The sequence below is a fragment of the Alternaria viburni genome (genome assembly GCF_023758015.1).
Source record: "Alternaria viburni strain BMP 2772 chromosome Unknown scaffold_1, whole genome shotgun sequence".
Classification (NCBI taxonomy): domain Eukaryota; kingdom Fungi; phylum Ascomycota; class Dothideomycetes; order Pleosporales; family Pleosporaceae; genus Alternaria; species Alternaria viburni.
The window spans coordinates 326,166-352,554 of NW_026055770.1; the positions used below are offsets into that span (position 1 = coordinate 326,166).

A 26,389-nucleotide genomic window follows, 5' to 3' on the forward strand; every position below is an offset into this window, starting at 1 on the left:
GGCGAAAGCAAGCAGCAGAGCCGCAGACGGAACGAGCATAAGTAGGCAACGACCGCCCACCAAACCGAGCAGGAGGTTTCTTACAAGTAGGCGACGTGTTGATACCAAAGTCGACGACGCCCTTTGAGGCAGGTATAACGGTGGCGTGCAGGAAATCATGTCCGGTGCCCAGGGACGTTTGCCTTCTTTTGCCTTGTTGCCTAGTAGGCGAACCACAGCAGAGCCGCATCTTATATTGTGTTAATGCCCACCCTGGGGGACACTCCCAAGATTCAATCTCAGTCTTCGAGTTGGAGATCTTACGTCAAACAGCTTTTTTCTTCTATTTCTGCGTTCTGTTGTACGCGAGGTTGCTGTCCCTGTCGTCCCGGACGTCGCATCTAGCCAAACCGGAGGCCTCGCACTACCTCGTCAACGTACGCAGTCCGACCCCTTGAACTTGAGCGCAGAGCATCGGACGCGTATGCGACAGTGTACAAGCTTGCCGGATCTTATTGGAGACTGCGTAGTCCAGGTCATCAGGATACAGTCCACGCTGAGGCTGGGTGTGCGCGCACGAGTGGGTATGTGCGCTCCAAAACTTCATCCAATCAGATCACATCGCTCCCCACGCCAAATACGGAGATCGGAATACGAACGCGAATCCTACACCTGAAACATTCAGCCGCATTATGGACACCGGTGAACTCGTCCAGACCAAATTCGCGCAGGCGCTGAAAACTCAGAGTCCAATCATCAGGGCCCACGCGTGCCCTTACCCCGGTCATGAGGGACGCGTCTTTCCGAGTGCCGACCAGCTGTATGACCACGGCAAGATAGACCATCGCGACGAGTTTGAAGGCTTGTCTCCGCGACAGGCAAGAGAGAAGTTTCGACAGCTAAGCCTGAAATTCAAGTGAGTACAGGCCAAGCTGCTGTACAGGCATTTGCTAGATCAGCGTTTAATATGGTTAGCAGATCTGATCACTCGGCAGCCGCAACTGTTGGAGACCGGTCAGCGCCTGATATCGCGGCTCTTACTATAGATTCTGGAAAGGCTTCCAGGCAGAACTCACCGCCCTCTGGAAGGAAACGACCGGCAGAACATGAGTTCACCAGCCCCAGAGGGAAGGGTCCGTCTCACGTGGAAGTGGCTGGTTCCGAGTTCTCTAGGCAAATTCCACAAACTGTTGTTTCGGAAAGGACACGGTCGAGACCACAGGATGCACGCCTTTTTGATCCTAAACAAAACGCCAAGTCTACCTCGTCTCCATACCAGACGACACCCGAGCCCTCCAGCGAGTGGTCAGCCGAAGCTACGAAGAGCAGTCACTTACAATCACCGCAAACTCAGTCCCCTGCTCATACACAGCAACGAACTACTCCTAAGCCCCAACAATCTCAACGCCAACCAGGTCTTATAGAACTTCAACGCTATGATCCCCGATACCCTGGTTTACTATTGCAGCCTGATAGTCGACCCATCTCGCAAGAGCAACTTGCGTCGGAAGTGAAATCTATTTACGCAGGATTAACCATGGTGGAGACCAAGTGTATACATGTGGATCGCGCACAAGCCGCAGCTGCGCAAGATGGTGATACCAAACTTGCGTCGGATCATTGGCAAGCTTTGATCGCTCTTCACCGGACGCTATTACATGAGCATCATGACTTTTTCTTAGCTAGTCAGCATCCCTCTGCATCGCCGGCTCTCCGACGTCTTGCCGCCAAATACTCGATGCCTGCACGCATGTGGAAACATGGTATCCATTCCTTCTTGGAGTTACTTCGGCGGCGTCTTCCTGACAGTATAGATTATATGCTGGCATTCATCTATTTGGCGTATCAGATGATGGCTTTGTTGTACGAAACCGTTCCAGCTTTCGAGGATACATGGATCGAGTGCCTCGGAGACCTTGGCCGATATCGGATGGCGATTGAGGACGAAGATGTCCGGGACCGTGAGACTTGGGCAGGCGTCGCGCGCTCTTGGTACACCAAGGCTGCCGATAAGAATCCTACTGTGGGTCGTCTATATCACCACCTCGCTATCTTGGCACGACCAAATGCTCTCCAGCAAATGTACTACTACTCTAGGTCTCTGACCTGCGTCAAACCATTCCAGAGCGCGCGAGAGTCAATCTTGACTCTACTGGATCCTATTCTTGGTCGTGCAGGCGCACCTCTCACACATGCCTTAGCGATCGACACCAACTTCATCAAAGCACACGGGCTGCAATTCGAGGAGTCTTGTGTGGACACGGCTCAGGGGCAGAAGCATCAGCATACAACTGAGTTCATGGACGCGAAGGCGGACTTCATCGGAAACCTGGACAATCACATTGGTCGTGTGACAGCAAAATGGAAGGAGCAGGGTGTATACATCGCGGTTACCAATATTGCCGGCTGGTTTGAATACGGGAAAAACGACAATCTTCTTCGCCAGATTTTGCTGCTTCCGATCTGGGGGAGAGCAGAAGATCCTCAAAAGGCGACCGAAGACAAGATTCGGAGTGCATCTCCGGCTGACCAACAGAATCCAATGAAGCCTTTAATTGCCTCGAGTAAGCCCGAAGATATTGAGCAGGATATTAAGAAGGCAATGGACAAGTTCAAAGTCCTTCAGACCTTCATCAACGCAAAATCGATCACGAGGGAGACGTTCGCTCTCGTACTCCGCCGCATCGGCGACAAGAACGTGCTTCCTCACGTACACATTATGCTCGCTTTTCTTTCTAGCTTTGCTTCCAGTACATACGTTTCCGATCTCATTGAGGACGCGCCTTGGGCCGAACTCGTTGCTTTCCTTAATACGTTGGTCAAGACGGAGAACCAGATCCAGAGTCATTCACAAAGCCATACGCCCAACATCGATACAATACTGGCTTCCGGTGTATTTCCTGGGGAGGGCGAGAGGGGCGACGAGCTGCCGTTGCCTGAGGATTATCTTGTGCGAGGCTTGATCTGGGCAGACGATTACTTTCCCATCAAGTGGTTTGAGAGAGAGCATGACGAAGAGGAGCGATATTTGGAGTTGGCGAGTACAGTCAAACATCGCATGGAGAGGGTCTTGAGACTGGGCTATGCAATCGCAAAGGCAAGTACATGTTCTGCTACTTCACCTTCTTTTCTCTAACTTTGCCCTAGCATCAAGAGTGGATCACATACGCTAAGGACTCTCATACATTTTCTGTCCGGACCCAATGACGCCGGGCGCCCCAAATCGGTTTTGTGCCTACGCTTGATTCTATGCAATAGACGGTACATGTCTTTTGGTCACCCAGAGTGAGTCTGATGCTTTTTCTACACCACACCATTCCATGCGTAATTGTGAAGGATCGGACGTGCGCAATATATGGGCGCATTATCTTTTCGAGATTGCATGCGTATGTCCAAGTTTTCGGGGAAAGAGAGAATCATAAACCCAGAAAGAGATATTCGGCGCAATAGCTCTTGATTATTGTTATACGCTCATTATCTGGTAAATCATCGCTCGGTGCAGCACTGGTAGAATACAGCCAAAGGAAGTGCCAAAGCTGGGCCATGATCGTTTGCAAGCAACATAAGTGAAACACACAAATTTTATACGTTCTTCTATTATCTTGTTCGTGATTTTGTAAGGGTGACAAGTGCGCCACGCCCCAAGAATTTTCTAACAAAACTCCATGTTTGCCGGGTGACCCTGAGCTCTTTGGCAGATCTGCATCGGTAATGCCTGCCTCTCACTCCGCTCTGGATATAGAACAACTTCATCAGAACGTCGCCTGTAAGGTAGACGTCGTACAGGGCAGGCACACTACCCCACCCAAGGTCGATGTCGTCTCTGGAGCCCGGGTTTCCGGGCTAAAAGTGTACAACTTCGTAGCTAGTAGTATCACCCTTCCGACTAATTTCATACTTCCCGTACTTGTGTTTTTTTTTAGGCATAAAGGTGCCCATGACGGAGGTTTTCAGCGTTGTACCAGTGTTTCTAAGGACGGGACATGGCAAGCGAAAACAAGGTCCCTCATTGGTTCTGTACATGTCTCGAGTGAATCGCGGTTATGTGCTCAGGTTGGAGTGATTGCGAGATCTCATAGGTAGGGATGCTGAGACAGTCTTATTTCCGTGCTTTTGAGAGGGTGGCATCACGCCCTGCATTTGCGGCCGGTTGTATGCAGCTTATGCATACGCATGGTATTTGATGGCGCAGTGACGATGGAAAGGTGCAGGTGATGGAAGTTGCGATGCGTTGGGAGGTGTTGAGTCGGAGAGAATCGGGATGTGCTGAGATTGGCGTTGGCGGACGGTAACGGCTTAGCGCCAAAGCGGATCCCCGAGCTGGCGGGAGCTGAGCAACTTTTCAAATCAACACCCTCTGAACCTCACGGCATACCCACGGCATACCCACGCCTCCCCCTCGGCTGCTTCCCCCACACCTCACAATGCTGTCCAGGACAATCAGGCGGAGCATTGCGTCGCCCCTCCGCCGCAATGCCGTAGCCCCAGCAGCGCGACCCGCCTTCAGGTTCGTGACGACGGATGCGGCCTCATCGCACACAGACCCGGCCAATGTGCCATCGGTAAGAGGACACGCAGGGAGCCAGCTGTGTGGCTGTGGAGCAAGCAATGGACCGTTGACTGTGTGCAGGAGGACGACAAGCCGTTCGAGATCCGCCTCTCCGACGAGGCCTTTGAGACGTACGAGCTCGACCCGCCGCCGTACACAATGAACGTCACCAAGAAGGAGCTCAAGAAGATGTACTACGACATGGTCGCCGTACGGTAGGAACACCCGCCATGCCGGGATGCGAACACGATCAGCGTCTAACAGGCAACAGACGCATGGAAATGGCCGCCGACAGGCTCTACAAGGAGAAGAAGATTCGGGGTTTCTGCCATCTGTCCACCGGCCAAGAAGCCGTCGCCGTCGGTATCGAACACGCCATCGAGCGCGCCGACCATCTCATCACCGCCTACCGCTGCCACGGCTTCGCTCTGATGCGCGGCGCATCTGTCAAGTCCATTATCGGTGAACTCCTCGGCAGGAGGGAGGGCATCGCGTACGGAAAGGGTGGCTCTATGCACATGTTTGCCCCCGGCTTCTACGGTGGTAACGGTATCGTCGGTGCCCAGGTTCCCGTCGGCGCTGGTATTGCCTTTGCCTGCCAGTACGAGAACAAGAAGAACGTCACCCTGGCTCTGTACGGAGACGGTGCTTCCAACCAGGGCCAGGTCTTTGAGGCATTCAACATGGCCAAGCTCTGGAACTTGCCCGTCATCTTTGGCTGCGAGAGTGCGTACAAACACCACGTGGACATGCGCCGGATTTACTAACACCCCGCAGACAACAAGTACGGTATGGGAACCGCCGCTAACCGCTCATCTGCCCTCACCGACTACTACAAGCGTGGACAGTACATCCCTGGTCTGAAGATCAACGGTATGGATGTCCTCGCCGTCAAGGCCGCTGTCAAGTACGGAAAGGAGTATGCCGCCGCAGGCAAGGGTCCCCTTGTCTACGAATACGTCACCTACCGTTACGGAGGACACTCCATGTCTGACCCTGGAACCACATACCGAGTAAGTCACACCGCTTTACAACATCACAAAGCATGTACTGACGAACAACCAAAGACTCGTGAGGAGATCCAGCGCATGCGCAGTACCAATGACCCCATTGCCGGCCTCAAGCAGAAGCTCCTCGACTGGGGCGTCACTTCTGAGGAGGAGCTCAAGTCGATTGACAAGCAAGCACGTTCTGAGGTCGACGAGGAGGTTGCCATTGCGGAGAAGATGGCTGTCCCCGAGGCTACTGGCAAGGTACTGTACGAGGACATCTACGTCCGTGGTTCCGAGCCTGAGTTCCTGAGGGGACGCATCCCAGAAGAGAACTTCTACTACACTGAACACGACATGGGTGGTGAGAAGAAGCCTGTTGCCAGGACAGCATAAAGCTCTTCGGCTTTTCACGGGGTCATGATTGGAGACACGGTTAGGTGATGAGAGGGATCTGTAATTCTAGGATTTAGAGGCTTCTACATGCGTGTAACAGCTAGGGAGCGCGGTCTTGCATTGAATGACATTTCTTAGAATCCCACTCAGTTTTGCTCTGTGGGGTGCACGTAGAGTGACGTTGACTTCGAGATGTGAGTTTTGAAAAAGGATAGATCATTCGCTTTTGTCCAAAGATGCCACTAGCGCCTCCGTGCGCCGGATCCCCGCAGAGAATGCAGTGGTGACGAGAACAATACTTCATGTGCTGAAGATGCAGTTTGCATAATATCTGGCATAGCGGGAGTAATAGTACATCTTCGCTGGCTATATATCTACACACATCAAACTCCAACAACCAAGACACGGTCTATGCTGTGGGAGGGTCAATGTGTTGTGTCTGACCAGCGAAGAACTCCTTTTGTGCCAAGCACCTCTCGCTTGTGCACTTTGGACACCTGAGAATCATCTGTGGGCTGCAAGCCTTCCCACTCTGCAAATGTGCCTTGGCGATGTTCGCGAGCGCTTCGATGAAGACGGGACTGTCGTTCAAGCTGTCGACACGTTTGACACCCTCGTGGCCTTCCGCATCCTCGCCAATGACCTCTTTGTCGAGTTCGTATAGTGTCTCGATATGGTCGCTGGTGAAGGCGATGGGTACGAGGAGCATGTCTGTGTGGCCCTTCTTCATGTACTCCTTGACAGTGTCGGAGGTTTGTGCTCCGAGCCAAGGTTGAGGGCCGACCTGTGACTGCCACACGAGACGATACCTGTACTTCATCTGGAGGCGTTGCATAACGGCGTATACGGTCGCTGCCACTTCAGACGGGTACGGGTCGCCGCGGTTGACAACGGTCATGGGGAGACTGTGTGCGGAGAAGAGAATGACAACGCCGTCTCGTCTCTCGACTGGGTACTCGGCCAGCTTCTTCTCGATGTGTTGGGCAAAGGCTTCAACCAGACCTGGGTGCGCCGGCCAGCGGTCAATCACACTCCACTTGATGGCGCCTTCGGGCTCCACCTCTTGACCAGTCTCTCCGTTTGCACGCTTGCCTTCCAGTCTTGTCCTCCATTTCCAGAGCTCGTTGAGAGAGGAGCCGGTGGTCGAGCAGGAGTATTGGGGGTACTGTGTGAAGGCTACGGCACGGCCGCCCTTTCCTCCTCCAAAGCCGTCTGCTAGCAATTGCTTGTAGGTATCTTCGGTGAGGGGATTTGCGTAGCGGAACGCGACATAGGGCTTGTGGGGAGCAGTTTCAGGTGAGGTCCTGTCGAGGATCTTGCACATCTCCGCGGCTTGGTATTCCGACCATTTCCTGATGGGCGATCCGCCACCGATCTCCGCATACTGCTTCTGAATTTTTGGTGTTCGTCTCCGCGCAATGTAGGGGCCAATATAGTTTTGGAGGGGTCCGAGGGGAATTAAGTCCTTGTCGGCCTACACTCCGTAAGCTGAGAATCGATGATGCGCTTGGACCGATTACGTACAAACAACATGCTCAGGAAGCCATGCACTTCATCCGTTGTTGACGGCCCGCCCATGTTCATGAAGACCATGGCAGTCGGCCCCTTTGAGCCGGGCGTCATCTGCGTAGGGGCGACTGTCGCGTTGCCTCTCCTCCATTGTGCACTGTACGACGAGATGATGGATGTGGCGGGTGCGGTGGACGTTGCACGCTTTGCAGCGCGGGAACAGGATACGCGGAGAGCCATTGCGAGGTGTGTGACGAGAAAGAGGGCGTCTTCCCGCAGTGATGTGTCGAGGAGAAGATGCCGAGGCCAGAACAACAGCGTGAATAATGCTCGGAAGAGCAAGTCGGAGAAAGCTCTGGCCAATGGCAGCAGTCTTGTTGGCCGTTGATGACGATCGTGGCTGGCGATCGGACGCTAGGGCTTGCCCCACAGCAGCCTCGCAGACACGTGCCGACGTGTTGGAGCTAGTGCGCGCGTTCCGCTCTGCTGCCTAGGCTACTGTCCCGCGTTGCACCGGCCTGTGCTTGACGGCCTTCAATGCCACCGGTGCCATCGCCCAGCTGAGCTGCAATTCGACAACACAGCAAGTAAACCTCACTCGAGCTGAACGCGACGGGCATCATGGCGGCTCCACAGGACAATCGACCACGTGAAGAAGAAGACGAAGAGGAGGAGATTGACGACTCTGTACGCTCGCGTTCCAGCTTTGGCATTGGCAAGCGTCACTGACAGCATGTAGAGCTACAAGACTATCAAAGACGCCGTTCTCTTCGCAATCGACGTCAGTCCTACCATGCTTGAGCAACCGCCCAAGTCGGAAGACAAGAAAGCCGAGCGCGACTCCCCCACGTCTGCTGCATTGAAATGCGCCTACCAGCTGATGCAGCAGCGCATCATCTCGAACCCAAACGACATGATGGGCATACTGCTTTTCGGTACCGAGAAGACGGACTTGAAGGACGGTGACAACACGTTTCAAAACTGCTACCTCCTTGCAGACCTTGACGTCCCGTCCGCTCAGGACGTCAAGAGGCTCAGGGATATGGTCGAAAACGAAGACGAGGCCGAAGAGATATTGAAGCCTGCCAGGGACGGTGCCAGCATAGCAACGGTACTGTTCTGTGCAAACCAGATCTTCACTACAAAGGCGCCCAACTTCTCGTCAAGACGCCTGTTCGTGGTGACGGACAACGACTATCCGATCAAAGTCAAGGCAGACAAGGACACGGCAGTCACCCGAGCACGTGATTTGTATGACCTCGGCTGCACCATTGACCTGTTTCCCATCTCACAGCCAGATCGTACCTTTGACCGATCGCGCTTCTTCGATGATCTTGTCTATCCCACATCACCATCCGATCCCGAAGCCCACGTTACTTTACCGTCGACCACCAAAGTTGCGAAGAGCGGCGAAGGCATTTCGCTCCTCAAGCAGCTCATATCCTCCATCAATTCCAAAGCCACACCCCGTCGCGCTCTGTTCTCACTGCCCATGGAGCTCGGTCCTGATCTTCGCATCGGGGTGAAAGGATATATTCTCATCAAGCGCCAGGAACATGTCAAGTCGTGCTACGTTTGGGTTGGAGGTGAAAAGCCACAGATAGCGACTTCGTCAACACAACAACTGGCAGGCGATTCGGCGCGGGCCATGGAAAAGACGGAGATGCGCAAGGCGTACAAGTTTGGCGGCGATGCAATCACCTTTACGCCCGAAGAGATTACACAGATAAGACAATGTTTTGGGGAGCCTGTGATCCGAATCATTGGCTTCAAGCCTTTCTCCAGCGTCCCACTATGGGCCAACACGAACAAATCAACATTCATCTACCCTTCCGACGCAGACTACATTGGCTCCACTCGTGTCTTCTCGGCTTTACAGCAAAAGCTACTCAAGTCCCAAAAGATGGGCTTGGTATGGTTCATTCCACGTCGCAACGCTGCACCTACACTTGCCGCTCTTATACCCGGTGAAGAGAGGCTCAATGAGGAAGGCGACCAGTTGACACCACCGGGCCTTTGGCTCGTACCCCTGCCTTTCGCGGACGACATCCGCCAGTTCCCAACGCCACCAGAGCAGCCCCTCAAAACCACGGATGCGCTGACAGACAAGATGCGCCTCATCATTGAGCAATTGCAACTACCCAAAGGTGTCTACGACCCATCCAAGTATCCCAATCCAGACCTGCAATGGTTCTACCGCATCTTACAAGCGCTAGCCCTGGAAGAAGAACTCCCACTCCAGCCTGATGACAAAACGATTCCTCGCTACAAACAAATCGACAAGCGCTGTGGCGAGTACATTGAAGACTACGGTAGAGAATTTCAAGCAGCATACGAGCAGCAACATAAGTCTGCACTTGCCCACCGCGCTAAACCCACGGCAAAGAAACGCCCTGGCGGCGGCGCAGACCGTGACGACAAGCCAGTGCCCAAAAGGGTAAAAAAAGAGTCAAAAGTCAAAGCCGAAAGTGGAGACGAGGAAGAAGCAATGACTGACCAGCAAATGGCCGACCTGAATAATGGTGGAAAGATTAGCAAGCAAACGGTAGCCGTACTGAAGCAGTGGCTTGGCGCAAGGGGTCAGAGTACTGGGGGTAAGAAGGCTGAGCTTTTGGAGAGGGTGCAGGAATATCTCGACGGCAAGGGTTTATGAGGCCTTCTAATCGAAGGATGTGTGATGATCAAGCGAGGCGTTTCGGTGTCATGCTTCGCTCGCGTTGTCCCGCCAATCGAGTTCAGACTGAATTGCACGGATATGATACAGTAATCTTCACAGACTTGTACCACGGGTATGCAATCTCTGCATGTGTGAAATCTTGTGTTCTTCTCATAATGTCATTGGGGAAATTCTTCATGACGCGCACGTTATGCATAAGAAGGGGGTCGAAAGCGACTCCCAACCTTGCCCATGGCCATGGAGCTTAATAGCCTTCTAGCAATCACGCTGTAGCTCAACCCTCCCCACCACTCGCGTTCTCATCCTCTGAATCCTCCTCGTATTTTTGTTGCGTGGATTTGTCTTCGCGCTTCCTCTTGGTGGCTTCGATACCACCAGAGGTCAGGTAAAGGAACTGTGGGTCCTTGTAATTATCCAGATGTGTGAAGAAGGTGTTGAATCTAGAGCTTGTTAGCGTTCATGTCCGGTGTCGTGGAATCCAGAAAGGAACTCACTGGTTGCCTTCTGCCTCTTCGCGGAAGATACGCTGGTAAATCTCCTTCTCCTTGAAGTCTTCAATCTTGTCGTTGTACTTGTCAAAGTCAATCGTCTCGCGTCCGTGTTGCTTAGCAGACTTTGCGTTGTACGAGTCGAACACCGGCCTCTCGAGTAATAAGCCCAGGCCGGGGGCCTTGGGTATCCGGACAACTTCGTTACCGAAACTCTTGTCCATGATTTCAGGATCGGTACCGCATCGTACTGTCAGGGCGGCCATGCCAACCATTTTGCGGATCTGGTGCATCATGAAGCTCTGGCCGTGTACCTTTAAGCTCAACCATTCTGTATCGTTGATAATGATGGGCTTGGGTGCGACTTTGAAGCTCTTGATGTAGCGCTGGGCGGACTTGTCATTGTACTTCTTGTGCACGGTGTAGTTGTGGTAGCGGTGGGTTCCAAGGTACGTGTCAAGTGCGGCTTGTACACGCGCTTGTCGCTCGGGAGATATGCGATATGCTTTCTTGACGTCCAGGTATGCCTTCTTCAGAGTTTTGATGGCTTCCTCGAGGACCGGTTGGTTGACTACGCCTTCAGGGAGGGGACGAGAACCGTCAGTGGAGCTGTCGAGAGTGATGCTGGGTTCATTTTGTTGTATCGTGTCGATGACTTGCTTGACCTCGTCTGGTGGGTTTCCGCTTGTGTCGAGCCCACCTTCGTCTGGCTTTGCAGTTTGCTCCGCCGCTTCGACGTCCGTAGGCTTCTCTTGCTTGGTCTGATGATCAATCGATGCATCGACTATACGATCTTGTCCAGGCGGTGCATCGATCGCTTCAACGTTGTAAAGCGCTTCTTGTACGAGGGATCGTATCGAATCGTCTAGCGAGTCCAGAATGGGCTTGATGTGCTTCTCTTCCGTCTCAGGCCAGAAGTCGGCTACCTCAGCCTGTCGCTCGCGGTATCCCTCCACATCGTTCTCCGCCTCCGCAAACTCCTCCAATTTTTTCCCTAGGTAGCTCGAAGGATGCGGCGGGAGGAACGAGTGGGTCGGGATCAAGTATTCGTACCACCGTGAGTCGCACGCCTGGTAACAGCTGAAGGAGCCAATGGTTCGCTGGATGCCCCACACCCTGATCTGCTCGGGGAGATGGCTGTTGATCTTGTCCACGATATCTTCCTCTTCGATGATCAACTTCAACGACACAATGTTGCCTGCTGCATGGACACCCTTGTCGGTACGCGCGCAACGAACGAGGGAGGATTTCTTGGGGTCGGATGCGTTTGCCTTGGATATGGCGCCAGCGGCGACAAAAGCGTTGAAGAGGTCTCCTTCAATGGTCTTTTGCTTGTAGTCGATCTGCATGCCCTTGTAGCCGGTACCTGAGTAGCCGATCATAACTGCAACTTTGCGCTTCGGCCTGCGCTCTTCTGCCTCGACTTCCTCTGCAGGGAACGCCGCAGGCAGGGCGGGCCGGTCCTCGCCCTTTTCCTCTTGCTCCTTATACTTGGCTTTTTGTTCGGCATTGCGGTCCCGTCGGTCTAGTTGGGTAGAGCTTGCTTAGTTAGAGACGGGCGCGGAGCAGATGGGCAACGGCTCACTGATGTTCCTTACGCCCCATATTTCTTTTCTTATTCGGACGGCTTCCATGCTGGTGCCGTCCACCACCTCCCCGCGAAGCATTTCTGCGGTCTTTGTCGGCCCATTTGCGCTTCTTGTCGCGTTGGTCGCGGCTCGACGAATCATGGTCGCGGCGGGGTCCTTCGTTGTCCGACATGGCCGCTGAAGACGAGTGAGCAGCTTTGTCCGGAAGAGCAAGCTGCGGGTCATAGGTAAGTTGGTGTGGAAGTTTCAGCGAAGTGATTGGCACTAAATTTGGGTGGACTCGGCACGCACGCCTCACCGCCTGCGTCACCGCTTACTGCCGCATGCGTACCTGGATAGTTCAATCGCGCGTGCCTGCCTGGACTCTTACAACATTTCACCTTCGCTTCGACTCAACCACCCACTGTCTCGTCAGCCCCCCCGGCGCACGCACATCGCACAAGCTAGAGAACGATGCGCCCTTCCCGATCCACATAAGACCGTTGCAAACCGAGTGTCCCGTCTGCAACTTGGGCTGGCGCATGGGAATAAAGCCGTCCGTCCCCCACGCACCTTTCCGGCCGTCATCCGAGCTGAACCCGATTCCGTGCCTGCACCACCGCAATCATGGGCGCGGCAATGAAGGACCCCGTGGAGAAGAGCGGAGGGGATCCCGTACAAGCCGTGAAGCAGTTGCTCAGGACAGTCGTCCGTATGTTCTACGAGACCGAGCACATCGTCATTATGGACGCGCTCTGCTATCACGGCGCGCTGCCCGTGGCCGACATGACCATTATCCTCGACGCAGGCAAGAACTCGAAACATGTCAGCAAGGTTGCGGGTAAGCTTCGGGAGGCAGGGCTGTGTTCATCCTACACTCAGCATGTCCTGCGCCAGGGTGCAAACAAGGCATCAAGCAGAGAGTTCTTTTACATTGACTGGCGCCGCGCCGTCGACTCTGTCAAGTACAAGATTCACAAGATTGATGAGGGCATCAAGAGGGACGCGAAACCCACTACCGAGAAACCCGAGTTCAAATGCCTGAGATGCAAATCCACATACACGACCATGCAGGCGCTTGATCATCCCGATACGAACCCTGGGCCAGACGACAGCGGCTTCATCTGCGCGAGATGCGGATTCCGATTAGACGAGATCGACCAAGATATTCAAGCGGACGACGTCGACGACACCCCAGCCAAGTTCAATAAGCTGTTTGGCCCGCTGATCGAGATGATGTCAAAGATTCAGGACATGGGCAACCTTCCAGCGTTGGAACCGCCAGATATTATCAGCGAAAGGATCGAGCTTCCTCGAGATAGGAATGTCGACCCTGGTACGCAGGTCGAGGTTATCGAGACGACGGCCTCACGCCCAACCGCCGTCAAAGGCATTGACACAGGCCCAGAGAAGATCAATGTGCAGATAGGCTCGAGCGCAGAGCAAAACGAGAAGCAGCGAGCGGCAGACCGGGCTCGTCAAGAGAAGATATCCATGCAGAACCAGCTTCCCACTTGGCATACAAAATCAACTGTCATCAAAGATGCGGCAGGGAATACGACCACTGTAAAGCAAGAGGCAGACGGGATCGACAATGCCAGTATCAAGACGGAGGCAGGGGATACAATGGGCACCAATCAGAACCTTGATGCAGTCTTCGCCCAGATCGAAGCCGAACGCCGCAGGAAGGAGCAGGAGGACGACGACGAGGACGACGAGGATGACGATGAGGACGAGTTTGAAGATGTCGATGTGGGCACGCCCAGTGCTCTACCGGAAGCGAAGCGTGTCAAGCTGGAAGCGTCCGCCGCTCCAACTCCTTCCGCGGCTGCCACACCAGCAGCAGCAACCCCAGCCGCATCCAACGGCGGCGATGAAAGCGAAGAGGATGAATTCGAGGATGTAAACTGATTGATCACATAGCGATGGCGTTTGTTTATCCAGGGTGGTCTCTGAAAGCATTGTCGGATGGCGTGTCTTTTCAATGGCGTTCTCGCATACACTGGGCTATGTTCACCGCTGGAAACATGGAAAGCGTTTATTTAGATTGCATGTACCAAATGAGATGACTTGACCCTTTTGCACAAGGAGCCGAGCCATGGAAATAGCTCCAAGCATGCGACGAGGCGGTGTTGGTTGGTGTGGCCATTGAGTACATACAGCCTTGGAATACCAAGGCAGTGGATCTTGCAAGGGTCGTGTCCTAGGCGAGCTTGCACCATGCCACCTCAGATCCCCGCGTACCTTCACTAAGGCCTCCGCAGACCAGACCCCCCGCGAGCACACCAGCGCCCATCGCTGTCGCTTCAACATCTGCGCCGCTGCCCGATGGACCGAGGATAAAGCGCGAATCGACCATGGCCGCATCAACCAAATCCCTCTCGTCGCTGCTTGCGCAAGCCACCATCGCCGACCACGACGAAGTGCTCACGGCCGCCAATGCAGCCCTGGGCAGGTCCAAGGGCGATTTGGATGCGCAGCACACCAAAGCAGTAGCGCTGCTCCATCTGGACCGCTACGCGGATTCATTGCAAGTGTTTGAGGGTGCACACGAGCTGCAGGAGAAGGCGCGTTTCGAGTACGCATACGCCCTCTACAAGACTGGCAATGCAGCCAGGGCTGCCCAGGTAGCCGCAGCGGCAGGGCCAGACGCCGGCCGGGGGATGAAGCACATGCTTGCCCAGGCCGTATGTACTCGACGGCAGCGGGGCCGCAGACATCGCTGACACAGACACGCCAGGCATACCGCTCAGAGAACTTCGCGCACGCCACCAAGATCTACCGGGACCTCGCCGACCAGAACGTGCAAACCGAAGAGTACGATATCCGCATCAATGCGGGCGCCGTCGATGCACAGCTCGAGTGGACAGGCCAAGGCGAGCTTGCCCAGAAGAAGCAGCCCACACGTGAGGACCTCGACGTCTTCGAGACTGCCTTCAACGCAGCATGCGGCAGCATCTCTCGCAATGAGTTTGGCCAGGCTCAAGTGTGTCTGAAGCGCGCCAAGGACCTGTGCAATGCTCTTTCGGACCTCAGCGAGGAAGAGAAGAAGGCCGAGTTGCTGCCAATTACCGTGCAGCAGGTCTATGTGCTCACGCAATTGGGCAAGACGGATGAAGCAGAGGAGCTGGCCACCAAGATCCCCTTCGCTGAGTAAGACGATCATGCCCGGCTCAGAACCAACACTGACAGCAGCAGCATCAAGGAGCTCTCAACCCGCTACATCGCCCAGGTCAACACCATCGCCGCCTCGAAGCAGCACTCGAACCCGTACCTCTCACATCGTCTGTTCCACGCATCGCCGCAGCCCCCCGTCACCGACCAGCACTTCTCCTACCAGTCCAACATCCTGCGACAAGACGAATATGTCATGGCCCTGCTATCGCAAAAGGTCGCTGGCGTCGCATCGTCCACCGAGAAAGTCATCTCTGCATCGCCTGCTCCGTCCCTGTCCCCTGCCATCAATATGGCGGCGGTGCTCAACGCAGCAGCCCACGCCAGGAATGCAGACACCGAGAAGGCTGCGCTGAGGGAAATAGTACCATTGCTGGAAAAGAGACCGACCGATGTGGGTCTAATACTAACTATAACACACTTATACGTCATCACCAACAACTACGCTGCGGCAACACATCTCCTAGAATCCTTTTTCAAGCGTTTGGAACAGAGTGCCTCAGCGTCCGATCTCGACGTACGGTTCGCACCAGGCCTGATTGCCGCACTCGTCTCCCTGTACGCACAACAAGGCCGGCCCGGCGCGTCAAAGAACGAGCTAGCAAAAGCAGCCGAATACTGGCGGAAGCCTCACAAGTCGAAAACAGAGGCCCCATCAAAGTCTCTCATGGTCGCTGCCGGTACCGCCCTCCTTGATACTCATAATCCAGATAACGTTAGATCTGCAGGAGAGATCTTCAAGGGCTTGTACAACCAGGATAACGAAGATCGAGCGTCTATCGCTGGTCTCGTAGCCGCATACAGTATCACAGATCCATCGTCAATACCTGCGGATCTTTTGTCTTATCTACCAGAAGCCAACCGACTGGTATCCGACGTGGATGCCGTTGAACTTGAAAATGCAGGCGTCCCACTCGGTAGCCTCACGTCGGTCAATCTTGGAACAGAATCCCGGAAACGTAGCCTTGCACCAGGCAAGGAGGCGCCGGCCAGAGCGAAGAGGTTGCGCAAGTCGAGAATGCCAAAGGACTATGTCGAGAGTAAGAAGATGGACCCCGAAAGATGGCTCCCTATGCGTGATAGGAGCTACTACCGTCCAAAGGGCAAGAAAGGAAAGAAGAGAATGGAAGGCCTTACCCAGGGTGGAGTCGTGGCAGACGACAAGGGAACACCAGCCGCTCAGGAGAAGAAGGGTGGCGCTGAGAAGGGGAAAAACAAGAAGAAGGGCAAGGGTGGAAAGTGGTAGAAAGCAGCCTACGGTGCTTCTCTAGACAAAAAATCACAGATAGATCTGTATCGCAATGCCATCTAAGACGATACACCATATGCGAGTCATGTATCGATACCCCCCCTGCTACATGCGTACTTGCTGCTGGGAACTTGAAGCTACCCCGCTATCTCTTCAATGACCAGAACAGCGCGTCACTAAGCATGCGTTTCTCAATCACCATTCCGATTCAGTAATTCTTCATCTAAAATATGTCGGACGAAAAGCGGAAAGACTACTGTTACACGCAATGGACACGTTACGCGCCAGAGTGGGCGAAAACTGGATACCACCAGAAGCCGAGGTTCACCGTAAACATCTCTACATTAGCTCGAATCGACTCTATGCCAAGTACTAAGTAGAGCTAGCAAGTCCTTACATGCTCTTACGTCTGGGCTTAAGTTGTCCAGGATCAACGTGGAAGATCTAGTAGACCCCACCGCAGCTTCGAGACTGTTTAGCTCCTGTTGTACTTAAAAGGGTGACCGCATCTCGTACTCGCTGTACATGCTCTCTTCAATCAACAACAATTTCGACAGCAAACTACCACATCACCTACCCAATTGCATACAGAACACTATTTCATAACATACAGAAAGATGCCGGGCCAACAAACTCGCCAGTGGGTTCTTGCCAACCCACCACTCAACGACCCCGTCATTGAGGGCAACGACGCGACCTTTTCGCTCCAAACCATTGACCTCCCAAGCCCAAGCGCTGATCAAGTCCTTATCAAAGTACTCTACTTCTCCAATGACCCCGCACAAAGAGGATGGTGAGTTTGACTACACAAAAAAATCCCGTAGAACACGACTGACTTGTGTCTACAGGATCCAGAAAGACATGGACCCTGAGCGCCTCTACGTGGAGCCGGTGAAGCAAGGTGGAGTAATGCGTTCCTTCGCCATTGCCGAGATTGTCGAATCCAGCACCGACAGCCTGCCCAAGGGTCAACTCGTCATGGGCGACTTCGGCTGGACAGAATATGCCGTTGTATCCAACAAAGCCGTTCGCCCCATCCAAGCCGACGAGAGCGCCGGCATCCGCCCCACGCACTTCATCGGTGCACTCGGCGGAACAGGCCTGACCGCGTACTACGGCCTCATCGACATCGCGCGCGCCTCTTCCTCCGACACGATCGTCGTTTCCGGAGCTGCGGGAGCTACCGGCTCCATGGTTGTGCAACTCGCCAAGCACGTTCTTGGATGTAAACGCGTCATCGGCATTGCCGGTGGTGAGAAGAAGTGCCGCTGGGTCGAGAGTCTGGGCGCAGATGTTTGCGTCGACTACAAAGCCGCGTCTTTCGAGGCTGACCTTAAGAAAGCCACGGAGGGCTACGTAGAAGTCTACTTTGACAATGTTGGCGGCGACATCTTGTCGCTCATGCTGGGTCGTATGAAGCGCCACGGACGCATCGCTGCGTGCGGCGCCGTCGCAACGTACAACTCCATGGGCGACAGCGGCGTCAAGAACTGGTTCGAGATTATCAGCAATCGCATTGAGGTCAGAGGCTTCATTGTTATCGATGCTATTGAGTCGGGCAAGGCTGGTCAGTATATCCAGGAGTTGATCAAGGGAGTCAAGGAGGGCAAGCTCAAGGTTGGACCCGAAACGGAGACAGTGGTTAAGACTAAGTTTGAGGATGTGCCCAAAACTTGGATGATGCTTTTCCAAGGTGGCAACACGGGCAAGTTGGTTACGGAGGTACAGGCCTAGGTTAGCATACGACCAACTGCATAGATGTTGAGTCAATGTTACAAATGGAAAGTACTCAAACCGTGCATCGCACAGGAACAGGTGTGACATTTGCATATCCGGAGATGTATATCCACAGCATATGTCATTTCGTGTAAACCATAGCCCAATTCAGTCTTCGCAGTCGCTTTGTCCAACTGAATCACTCTTTGCCGTTGTGCTCCCTTGACTTGCATGCTTGAACTTGATGGTAAACGGCTTCTATATAACTGTAGCTTGCATTATATCTGCCGTTGACCCTTAGGTAGACTATCTTCCAAAAAGTAACAAGTCATTGCTATCTTTGGGGGTAGACGCTTTAGCGGGTGCTAATTGTTGTACATGGGTTTCTGTGCATCATGATAAGCAAATGTAGACAAAACTCACTCTGAGTGAGACGGCGGAGAAAATCGAAGGCAGCTTCTACAAGCAGGTATGAGTCGCCGTATGAGTGTAAGATGTCTTCACTGCGTCGCGTGATATGAAGGAACACGAAAGTCATAGTTGATGACCTATGAGTGACTATAGGTAGTTTGCCCACCCCTAACCTGCAAACTATGATGAGAACATGACGATACTTGTGAGTTGGCCCATCTTGAGGTACTCGCCAATGGAGAAGTGGTGGCACCACCCAAGCTTCCGTCGAAACGATACCACGCTGTAGACTTAGGTGTAACATGCGCATGTTAGAGTAGCTACGCCTTGCAAATGGAGTCATTAAGGAGAGTTCTATCAAGTATAAGAGGAAGAAAACTGCGATGCCGTTATTTATTTCGTCATAGTCTACACGGAACCCTTCAAATATACCGCGGGTTGCCCTGCACGGTCTTCTTGACATTCTCGAAAGGTTCTAATGCGATGGGCGCTTGATAGAGCTCCGGTACTCTCGCGCCCATGTAAACTTTTGCGCACCATCCTGCTTCGGTCTGTGCTCCCTTCATCTCGTAGTATTTTCTCGCAACCATAAGCGGTGTCAACGATCCGAATTTTGCAGTGTAACCAGTGACGGGCCGACAATTGTACGGCACGCTTCGACATATCGAATCTGCATAGCTGCTGAGCTGGCGGTCCCACATGTACAATTGCTTCATATCGAGTTGTCGATGCTGCCGGAGCAACTTGAATGTGTTGCCTTGCAAGATCAACATGCTCATCCAGTAGATAAGGTAGCAAATGCCGGCCCCAAAGTAGTGGAAGTAGAAGACGGGATCGAATACGCGGTCTGCGCAAATATCCAGGAAGCCATCCAGGAAGGCAACGTCTACCGTGTCGTATCGCGGACCGTGTCTTTCAAAGGTTGAGAGCCACTCAAAAGCACGGCTAGCGACTTGTTGCGAATCCTCAATGAGAGAATCAATCTCCTCCTTTGGACATTCTGGTCTGGTGGCCTTGTCCGTGCGCTCCAGGAGTCGTGGGATGTGTATGCAGATGTCGTTCAGAGCCACGTACGGATCCACTTTTGCCGCTTTGGCAGTCACTGCTAACCATTCCGTACTGTCTAGCATTGAGGCCTTCCGCATGTGGTAACCGATACTCAGCTAGCAGGCATTAGCGAGGCTGTACAGCATACGACAACACGATTCCTCATACCGAATTGTACCGTATGGCGTGGAAAATTTGCATGCTCAATCGACTCTCGAATGAAGCTGGCCCACGCTGCTTAAGAAGATGTAGAAGTCCCTGGACATGGTAGAAAAAGCCATGACCTTGTGTAACACCTACGAAAACCTATGCGAGCGGTTAGACCTGATAGCAAGAGCATTGGATGAGATCGCTTGTACCTCGTAAAGCGTGAGCATATACGTTGATAGCAGTGTTTCGTCTTTGAGTGCTGTCACTGGATCTTGTATTGCGCGCAACATCTGACTCAGGGCTGTGCCATATAGCGACCTGGAGCGATGGATGAGCGGATGATTTCTGTTGTTCACCGCCAGTTGCGCTGCAGAGAGAGCATCGATTGCAGCCATGAGTACCGGGCTGTTCGCGGGCATAGTAGGTAGGCCAAGCATCAGGGCTGAAGGGGGCGGCAACGCCGGACCCTCAGCTCTGGGCAAATAGAGGGCAATGAAGGTTCCCAGATGCTGTATCCTGTCGGCGGCAACTGCGCTGACCTGCTTGGGCAGAGGCGCATCCTCAGGCTCCGTTTGCGCATCTTCTCTGCGTACGATGGCCTTGCTTGAGAAAGTTGCGTCGTTTTGTGAGCTTGACGAAGCTTGACTGGCGTACTTGTAGCGATTCTCATCCTCCTTGATCAGGGATGGCTTTTCTCCGTGTGCATTGAAGTTGTGGAGAATAAAAGCCTGTGCTGGCCGATAGCCAGGGCACTTTGTTCCGCGCCTCACGCAGGTATTGCACTCTGGTTTGGTCTCGTCGCATCGAACCTTTCTTTTCCTGCACTCGAAGCAGCCAGCCGATCGCTTTGGCATTGTGAGACTACCAGTGGGACCGCCACTGTTGAGACCTGGGAGGATGCGATGAGATATGGCACAAGATGGCTGATGTGTAGTTCCGTCTCCTGTCTTTCCGGTATGGACTGGGCTGCTAGGGGCGAGGACAGTGAAGGGCGCACACCACGCACCGCCCGCAGACGCGGCCGCTAGAGGCGATGGCCAAGAGGCACCCCGTATTCAACGGTGTTGGCCAATCAGTAGTGGCGGTGTCAGCGCTATCACCGGCTGGCTTCCAAGCTTTGCAGCCCTTCCCGCATGTGCTTCCCCTGGCATGCTCGTGCCAAAGTGACGGAAAGTGATGAGGGGTTCGAAGAGCTCGTTGCTTTCCGGGCGCTTCCTCGGCCCAGCAGGCGCGCGTCTTTACTGGAATGGAACAACTTCTCTTCCAACAAAGTATGGACTATGCATTCCTCGCGTGTGCCTAAAACTCGCGATAGTCCTAAATCCAAAACACGAGCCGAACGCTATCCCGGGGCGACCCCGCGATGCGGTGCAGTCCGGTGCACGGCTTTATTCGCTCTAAGCGAACCTTCCAAGGTTGGAAGCGGCGGACCGTCCAACGCAATAAAGGAGACGAAATCATGACGGGACTCTAGAAATCGACAACTTAGTCGATTGCTTGATGTTCTGGCGTATGGCGATATCGGTCGAGGGCGGAGGGAGGAAACCACGGCAAATGAAGTTGGGAAGCCGTCGCGATGTCTGCGACTGGTCACCTATTGACGGAAATTTTAGTACATGCGTCGATAGTCATGCCACATGTCATCGATGACTGTGGGAAGCGTACAGCGTCTGTCTCAACATAAGCTGCAGAGTAAGACCGCGATGTTATATGGTCCGCTATTGCGACACGCGCTTTCATCCTGGAGGATCCTACAGCACGTGGTCGCCTCTCCATCTGGCAAGGCTTTGCGAAACCTCTCCACTTATTTCGTATTTAGGAAGGAACTGCGACCAACGCGCAAAGACACATTACCCACACATGTGGTGGCTTGTTTGTCAATGGTGGAGCCTCATCGGCATGCAACACTAGTAATTCCAGCGTATCGTCGGTCGACGTACTACAGGTCAGAGGACTCTCGAGCAGCGACAGGAATCATTCTAACTAGCATTTCATGGGCAAACAATGGAGAACCACCGAAAGTGATCAAGACATGGCAACAGGACCTGGCCATTGATCTTACAAACTACCACTATGCTGTAACGCTGGTATCTGCTTCAGCTGAACAAATTTATCGAACGCACCAGTCAACGACTGATACGAGTCGATATGGCCGGTCCACCCAAATCTCCTCGCTTTGTTAACGCTCAACGTTGCCGACCACGTACGCTGAAACACCCAATCCTGGAAAGCCCACGTACCAGATGCCCAAGTCGCCTTCGCTTCAGGACAACCGTTCTTTTCACAGATGCGCTCCCAGACCTCTTGCTTGTCCACAGCCCACTCAGCCAAGCTGAGATCTAGTTGCGTCTCTCCTTCTGATGGACGAGGCTTTTCAAAGATCTGCTCACTTGTTGCGCGGGCCCCTGCGTAGGCGGCGATGCGTGGCCACATGTATCTCCACGAAAAATAGTCACCGTTGACGACATTGAAGGCCTGATTCCCAGCGTGTGGATGTGTGGAGGCCCATACGGTCAGGTCGGCAATAAGTCTGGAGTCGGAAAGGTCGTCGTATCCTTCCCAATACAGCTGGTTCGTCGGCATACGCGCCTCAACGCCCATCTCTTTGCAAACGAGAAAGTACAAGGCATATGTCAAAGCTGAATTCATGCCGTTTGGCTTGGACGTGTGGCCGATAATGGCTTCTGGCCGGATGACGTTCCAAGTCCAATTCTGGCCAGTTTGGCGTGTCGTTAGGTAGTCTTCTTGGGCGAAGTAGAAGTTGCCAAGCGGACTTTCCCTTCTGGGCTCTTCCTCCCGAGCTGGAGATGGCACGGGACTGACGTGAACATTGTAGTGTTTTCCTCCAGTCTGAAGCGTACAGTTCTCTAGACTGGGAGCCACGACTAGTAGAGCGTCCAGGAAGTTGGCGAAGAGCTTTTCGTTGGCGTGGTTGAGTTCCGCAAAGTCGTCTTTGTGTACATACGAAGAGAAGTATGCATGAGTAACATCTTGGCATGCTGAGCGCATCTTTTTGATCAAGGCATCGGGATTATCGGTAAGATCGAGGGCTAAAAACATTATACGGTCATCGTGAACGGTGGTCTTGAAGGGCGACCGCGACGTGACGACAATCTTCCTCCACTCGGCAGAGGTCGTATTCTTCACGAGGTGCTCGATGATGGCTGAGCCTGTTATTCCATTGCCACCTGTAACTAGTGCGACTTTAGACATCTTCTTTGGCGTACAGGAGAACGAGGACCTGTTTCCAAAGGGTATGGGTATGGAGTTGCAGTTGCTGGGAAGGATGAGCGGAGGAGATGCTCTGCCGATAGCGAATTATCAGGAATGGGACTGCGCCCTTCAGTCAACGATGTCTTCCATATATCTATCGCAATGCGCACGAACTGTACTTTGAGCGCGCCATCTGCCAAGATTGTAACCCGCCTCTACGCAAACGCGGATGCCAAGTGGCATTGGCGCTGCCGAAACTCCTTGCAGTCTGGGGTAAGGAGGTCAGCAACGATGCCATTGGCGACACCAGCATCTTGGTAAGGGTGTTCAATGAAACAAAGTACGGCTTGGTACACCCGTGTGGCATGGGTAAAGTGGTATTTCGCCTTCCAGGCGTAAGATGTAGTGACGTTGCGGGGAAGCGTGCAAAAAAGATGCCATACAGACCTAGCACTCGTAATCAAGAGATTGGCGGCAGACACAGGTCACAACACACATAGCTATGTCGCTCCTTCTAGTGGACGGAAGGAAAATGCCGCCAGCAGCTGGTATGAACTCTACCATCAGGTCGATTGCGCTGATGACCCGTAATCGGGACGCTAGCCTACAGCCAGCAGTACTACGGTCATGAATAGACAAATCCCCCTTGAAGATAAGTAAGGAGGCTAAGTTATGCCATCAGTCCAGGCAACTCCAGTATTTGACTACTGAGGCCGAATTCCAAGGGTTATATTGTGCTCACTCACATGAGATTGCACTGTGATTGAATTGTTACATTCATTTGTGAGATCTGAGACTGGTAACAAGATATTCGAGCAAAATCTATACTATGCCCTGCCCAAGATCTGCAGCAACACTTCCGAAAGCTTCGCGGTTGGGTTCGCCACTAAATCCACGCAGCGCCAGCCAACGAAGTGGTCAGGCCTTACAAACACAACCCCTCTCTCCCCGACACCTCTCACTTGATACCACTCCCGGTATGCGTCCATGTAGTCGCCTCCGAAGCCGATCTTATAGGCGCGAACGAATACACCACTCATGTCCGAAACCTCCTTCGCTGCATGTAGCCAAGCATCGCCGCCGACGCCTGTGAGTAATGTGAAATACCCTCGTCCACAGAGATCCAGACTTGAGAGTCTTTCTGCTTGCCCATTGGCTGCTAGCCAGACATGTGGAAGGTGATACCCGGGATAGGTGCTGGTCTTAACCTCTCTCAAAGCGTTGATATGGTTGAATTCGGGGGCAATATCCCCACTCTCAATCACCACTGCAGATGTGTTCAAGTAGACCTGGTTCATTTGGATGCCCAGTGCTTGCACTTCATCCTCGGTAGCTTCCAGTGCCTCTCGAAACTGATTGCGCATCTTCTCTCCTTCTGTCGAGTCGGACTTGAGCAGATCGGTGGCCTTCTTCCTGGACGAATTATCCAGGCCAATAAGTGCCCAAAGCGTTCGATGCGCCTCCATTCCATCGTTCGCGCGGCGGACGATACTATCGCCTACGGGCTTGCGCTCGACCGTAAGGGTATCAAGGAGAGATGGTGAAGCTAAGCCTTTGATAACATAAGCCAACTTCCAGGAGATGTTGAAAGCGTCTGATATGCACGTGTTGCTGCCAAGTCCGTTTATAGGGGGATGCCTATGTGTCGCGTCGCCGATACACAGCACCCTGCCGCTTTGCCAACTCTCAGCAACTTGATCATTGATTGTCCAAGAAAACGAGGACAAGATTTCAATATCAATCGAGTCGTCGCCAATCATCTGGTACAGCCGCTTCAGAATGGCGTCCTTAGTTGGCTGAGAGCTGTTCTTGTCCTTCGTCGCGGGGTGCATCGACACCACCCACTCCGTCCAAGGCCTGACCATGCGAAAGTTACCCACAGCCGACCACTCTGGCGCATCGGGATTCAGTACCCAGTTGAGGCTTCCTGGTCGATGCTGAATGTACTTAGATAGGTCGGCTTTGATATGGATGTTGAAGGCGGTGTTGAGCTGGCGGCCAAGTACTGGTATCTCGAGAGCCTGCAACACAGCGCTCCGAGCGCCATCTGCCCCGATTAGATAGCTGGATGTTATGTTGTACTCCTCTCCAGTCGACCTGTTTCGCATAGTCGTAACGATTACGTCAGCTATCTTCTCAAAACGCACGAATTCAGTGTAAAATCGGAACTCGGCACCGTGCCTCGTGGCTTCTTCGATCAGAACTGGCTCGAGGTAGCTTTGAGGCAGATCCGACATGGCGCAAGGACTCGCTCGCTCATAGTCGCCTTTTTGGGATGGTCGGTTACCCCAAGCCCAAACGCGACCATACTCTTCGCCAGCTAGTGTGTTCAGCCACGAGGTATGCTGCATACCTGCACTCGATTAGTACATGCTCGACATTTGGGATACAGGTAGCTGGTACTCCCAACGCAGCGAACATACATTCTGCAGTGCTTGCTATCGTGCCCAATTTCTCCTCGATACCCGCGTCCCTCAAAACTTCCATTGCTCTTTGGTTGAAGATGTGCGCTCGAGGGGTATTTGCCGTGCCGCTGTGCCTCGATATTGAAAATGACTTCACGCCTTGTTGAGCCAGCAGCAATGCAGTGGTGGCGCCAGAGGGGCCCGCACCGACGATAACTACAGAATATTCCATGCTTCGATAGACAGGAGCGGTTCGTTGTACAAATCTGATTAGATGCTGAATACAGTAGATATGTTCACCACAAAGAGCACATCATGCTGTTGACGGCCAAGCATCTTGAAGACATACGCGGAGTCTAGTCGAGGCTAATCAATTATTTCAATGGTTTGTCGTGGCATGTCCACGACCTGTGTAGACTCTCGGCCTACTAAGTGGTATGTGTTCCGCTTGCATCACGTGCAAAGGACCATAAGTGCATCAATTCCGGCTTTCAGACGCGGCTTCATCAGACACCGCTGAAGGACGCAGTCTGATTAGTCGCAGCCATTCAATCTTCTCGGAGATCGCTATGTTCGATCTGCTGTTGGTGGATTACATACCACTTTATCCGGAGCATGTACGCGATTCTCCGCAGTGTACTCCACAGCAATGAGGTAATTCTGGGCGTAGGATAGTGGCTGCGGGGTAGAACCGGAAGTCGACCTTTGTACAGAGCCACTATATTCCGAAGGATGATGGGGGAAAATGTAAATGTTGGAAAAAGAAGGTTATCTCCTGGCCAAAATTGAGCTACCTAGGTAGGGCTGCGGCCCATGCTGTGAGCTAGGGTGCAAGTGCTGCAGAAGTCCATGACGTCACACTAATGCCG

The 26,389-nt window shown here is 53.3% G+C and overlaps 11 protein-coding genes across 11 annotated transcripts; 6 read left to right on the top strand and 5 right to left on the bottom strand.

The window, feature by feature from the left end:
* Positions 1 to 1,831: 1,831 nt before the first annotated feature.
* Positions 1,832 to 3,152, top strand: J4E79_000114 (uncharacterized protein; the record flags this gene model as incomplete). Its single annotated transcript, XM_049349032.1, has 2 exons — positions 1,832 to 3,080; positions 3,127 to 3,152. The coding sequence occupies 2 exons, from the start codon at positions 1,832 to 1,834 to the stop codon at positions 3,150 to 3,152; spliced, it is 1,275 nt and encodes a 424-aa protein (XP_049215819.1).
* Positions 3,153 to 4,403: 1,251 nt separating this feature from the next.
* Positions 4,404 to 5,913, top strand: PDA1 (alpha subunit of pyruvate dehydrogenase; the record flags this gene model as incomplete). The annotated part of the gene is made up of 5 exons (XM_049349033.1): positions 4,404 to 4,541; positions 4,610 to 4,743; positions 4,800 to 5,254; positions 5,306 to 5,541; positions 5,596 to 5,913. 5 exons carry the CDS (start codon positions 4,404 to 4,406, stop codon positions 5,911 to 5,913), a joined length of 1,281 nt encoding a protein of 426 aa, XP_049215820.1.
* Positions 5,914 to 6,322: 409 nt separating this feature from the next.
* On the bottom strand, positions 6,323 to 7,662 carry J4E79_000116 (uncharacterized protein; the record flags this gene model as incomplete). The annotated part of the gene is made up of 2 exons (XM_049349034.1): positions 6,323 to 7,387; positions 7,438 to 7,662. 2 exons carry the CDS (start codon positions 7,660 to 7,662, stop codon positions 6,323 to 6,325), a joined length of 1,290 nt encoding a protein of 429 aa, XP_049215821.1.
* Positions 7,663 to 8,043: 381 nt separating this feature from the next.
* Positions 8,044 to 10,075, top strand: KU70 (ATP-dependent DNA helicase II subunit 1; the record flags this gene model as incomplete). The annotated part of the gene is made up of 2 exons (XM_049349035.1): positions 8,044 to 8,109; positions 8,162 to 10,075. The coding sequence occupies 2 exons, from the start codon at positions 8,044 to 8,046 to the stop codon at positions 10,073 to 10,075; spliced, it is 1,980 nt and encodes a 659-aa protein (XP_049215822.1).
* A 298-nt stretch (positions 10,076 to 10,373) lies between these two features.
* J4E79_000118 (uncharacterized protein) lies at positions 10,374 to 12,348 on the bottom strand (the record flags this gene model as incomplete). The annotated part of the gene is made up of 3 exons (XM_049349036.1): positions 10,374 to 10,539; positions 10,594 to 12,126; positions 12,173 to 12,348. The coding sequence occupies 3 exons, from the start codon at positions 12,346 to 12,348 to the stop codon at positions 10,374 to 10,376; spliced, it is 1,875 nt and encodes a 624-aa protein (XP_049215823.1).
* A 434-nt stretch (positions 12,349 to 12,782) lies between these two features.
* J4E79_000119 (uncharacterized protein) lies at positions 12,783 to 14,066 on the top strand (the record flags this gene model as incomplete). Its single annotated transcript, XM_049349037.1, has 1 exon — positions 12,783 to 14,066. The coding sequence occupies one exon, from the start codon at positions 12,783 to 12,785 to the stop codon at positions 14,064 to 14,066; it is 1,284 nt and encodes a 427-aa protein (XP_049215824.1).
* Positions 14,067 to 14,512: 446 nt separating this feature from the next.
* J4E79_000120 (uncharacterized protein) lies at positions 14,513 to 16,575 on the top strand (the record flags this gene model as incomplete). Its single annotated transcript, XM_049349038.1, has 3 exons — positions 14,513 to 14,842; positions 14,896 to 15,308; positions 15,354 to 16,575. 3 exons carry the CDS (start codon positions 14,513 to 14,515, stop codon positions 16,573 to 16,575), a joined length of 1,965 nt encoding a protein of 654 aa, XP_049215825.1.
* A 620-nt stretch (positions 16,576 to 17,195) lies between these two features.
* On the top strand, positions 17,196 to 18,312 carry J4E79_000121 (uncharacterized protein; the record flags this gene model as incomplete). The annotated part of the gene is made up of 2 exons (XM_049349039.1): positions 17,196 to 17,371; positions 17,427 to 18,312. 2 exons carry the CDS (start codon positions 17,196 to 17,198, stop codon positions 18,310 to 18,312), a joined length of 1,062 nt encoding a protein of 353 aa, XP_049215826.1.
* An 815-nt stretch (positions 18,313 to 19,127) lies between these two features.
* On the bottom strand, positions 19,128 to 20,756 carry J4E79_000122 (uncharacterized protein; the record flags this gene model as incomplete). The annotated part of the gene is made up of 3 exons (XM_049349040.1): positions 19,128 to 19,868; positions 19,921 to 20,058; positions 20,112 to 20,756. 3 exons carry the CDS (start codon positions 20,754 to 20,756, stop codon positions 19,128 to 19,130), a joined length of 1,524 nt encoding a protein of 507 aa, XP_049215827.1.
* A 1,204-nt stretch (positions 20,757 to 21,960) lies between these two features.
* Positions 21,961 to 23,115, bottom strand: J4E79_000123 (uncharacterized protein; the record flags this gene model as incomplete). Its single annotated transcript, XM_049349041.1, has 1 exon — positions 21,961 to 23,115. One exon carries the CDS (start codon positions 23,113 to 23,115, stop codon positions 21,961 to 21,963), a length of 1,155 nt encoding a protein of 384 aa, XP_049215828.1.
* Positions 23,116 to 23,942: 827 nt separating this feature from the next.
* On the bottom strand, positions 23,943 to 25,352 carry J4E79_000124 (uncharacterized protein; the record flags this gene model as incomplete). The annotated part of the gene is made up of 1 exon (XM_049349042.1): positions 23,943 to 25,352. The coding sequence occupies one exon, from the start codon at positions 25,350 to 25,352 to the stop codon at positions 23,943 to 23,945; it is 1,410 nt and encodes a 469-aa protein (XP_049215829.1).
* Positions 25,353 to 26,389: the final 1,037 nt, after the last annotated feature.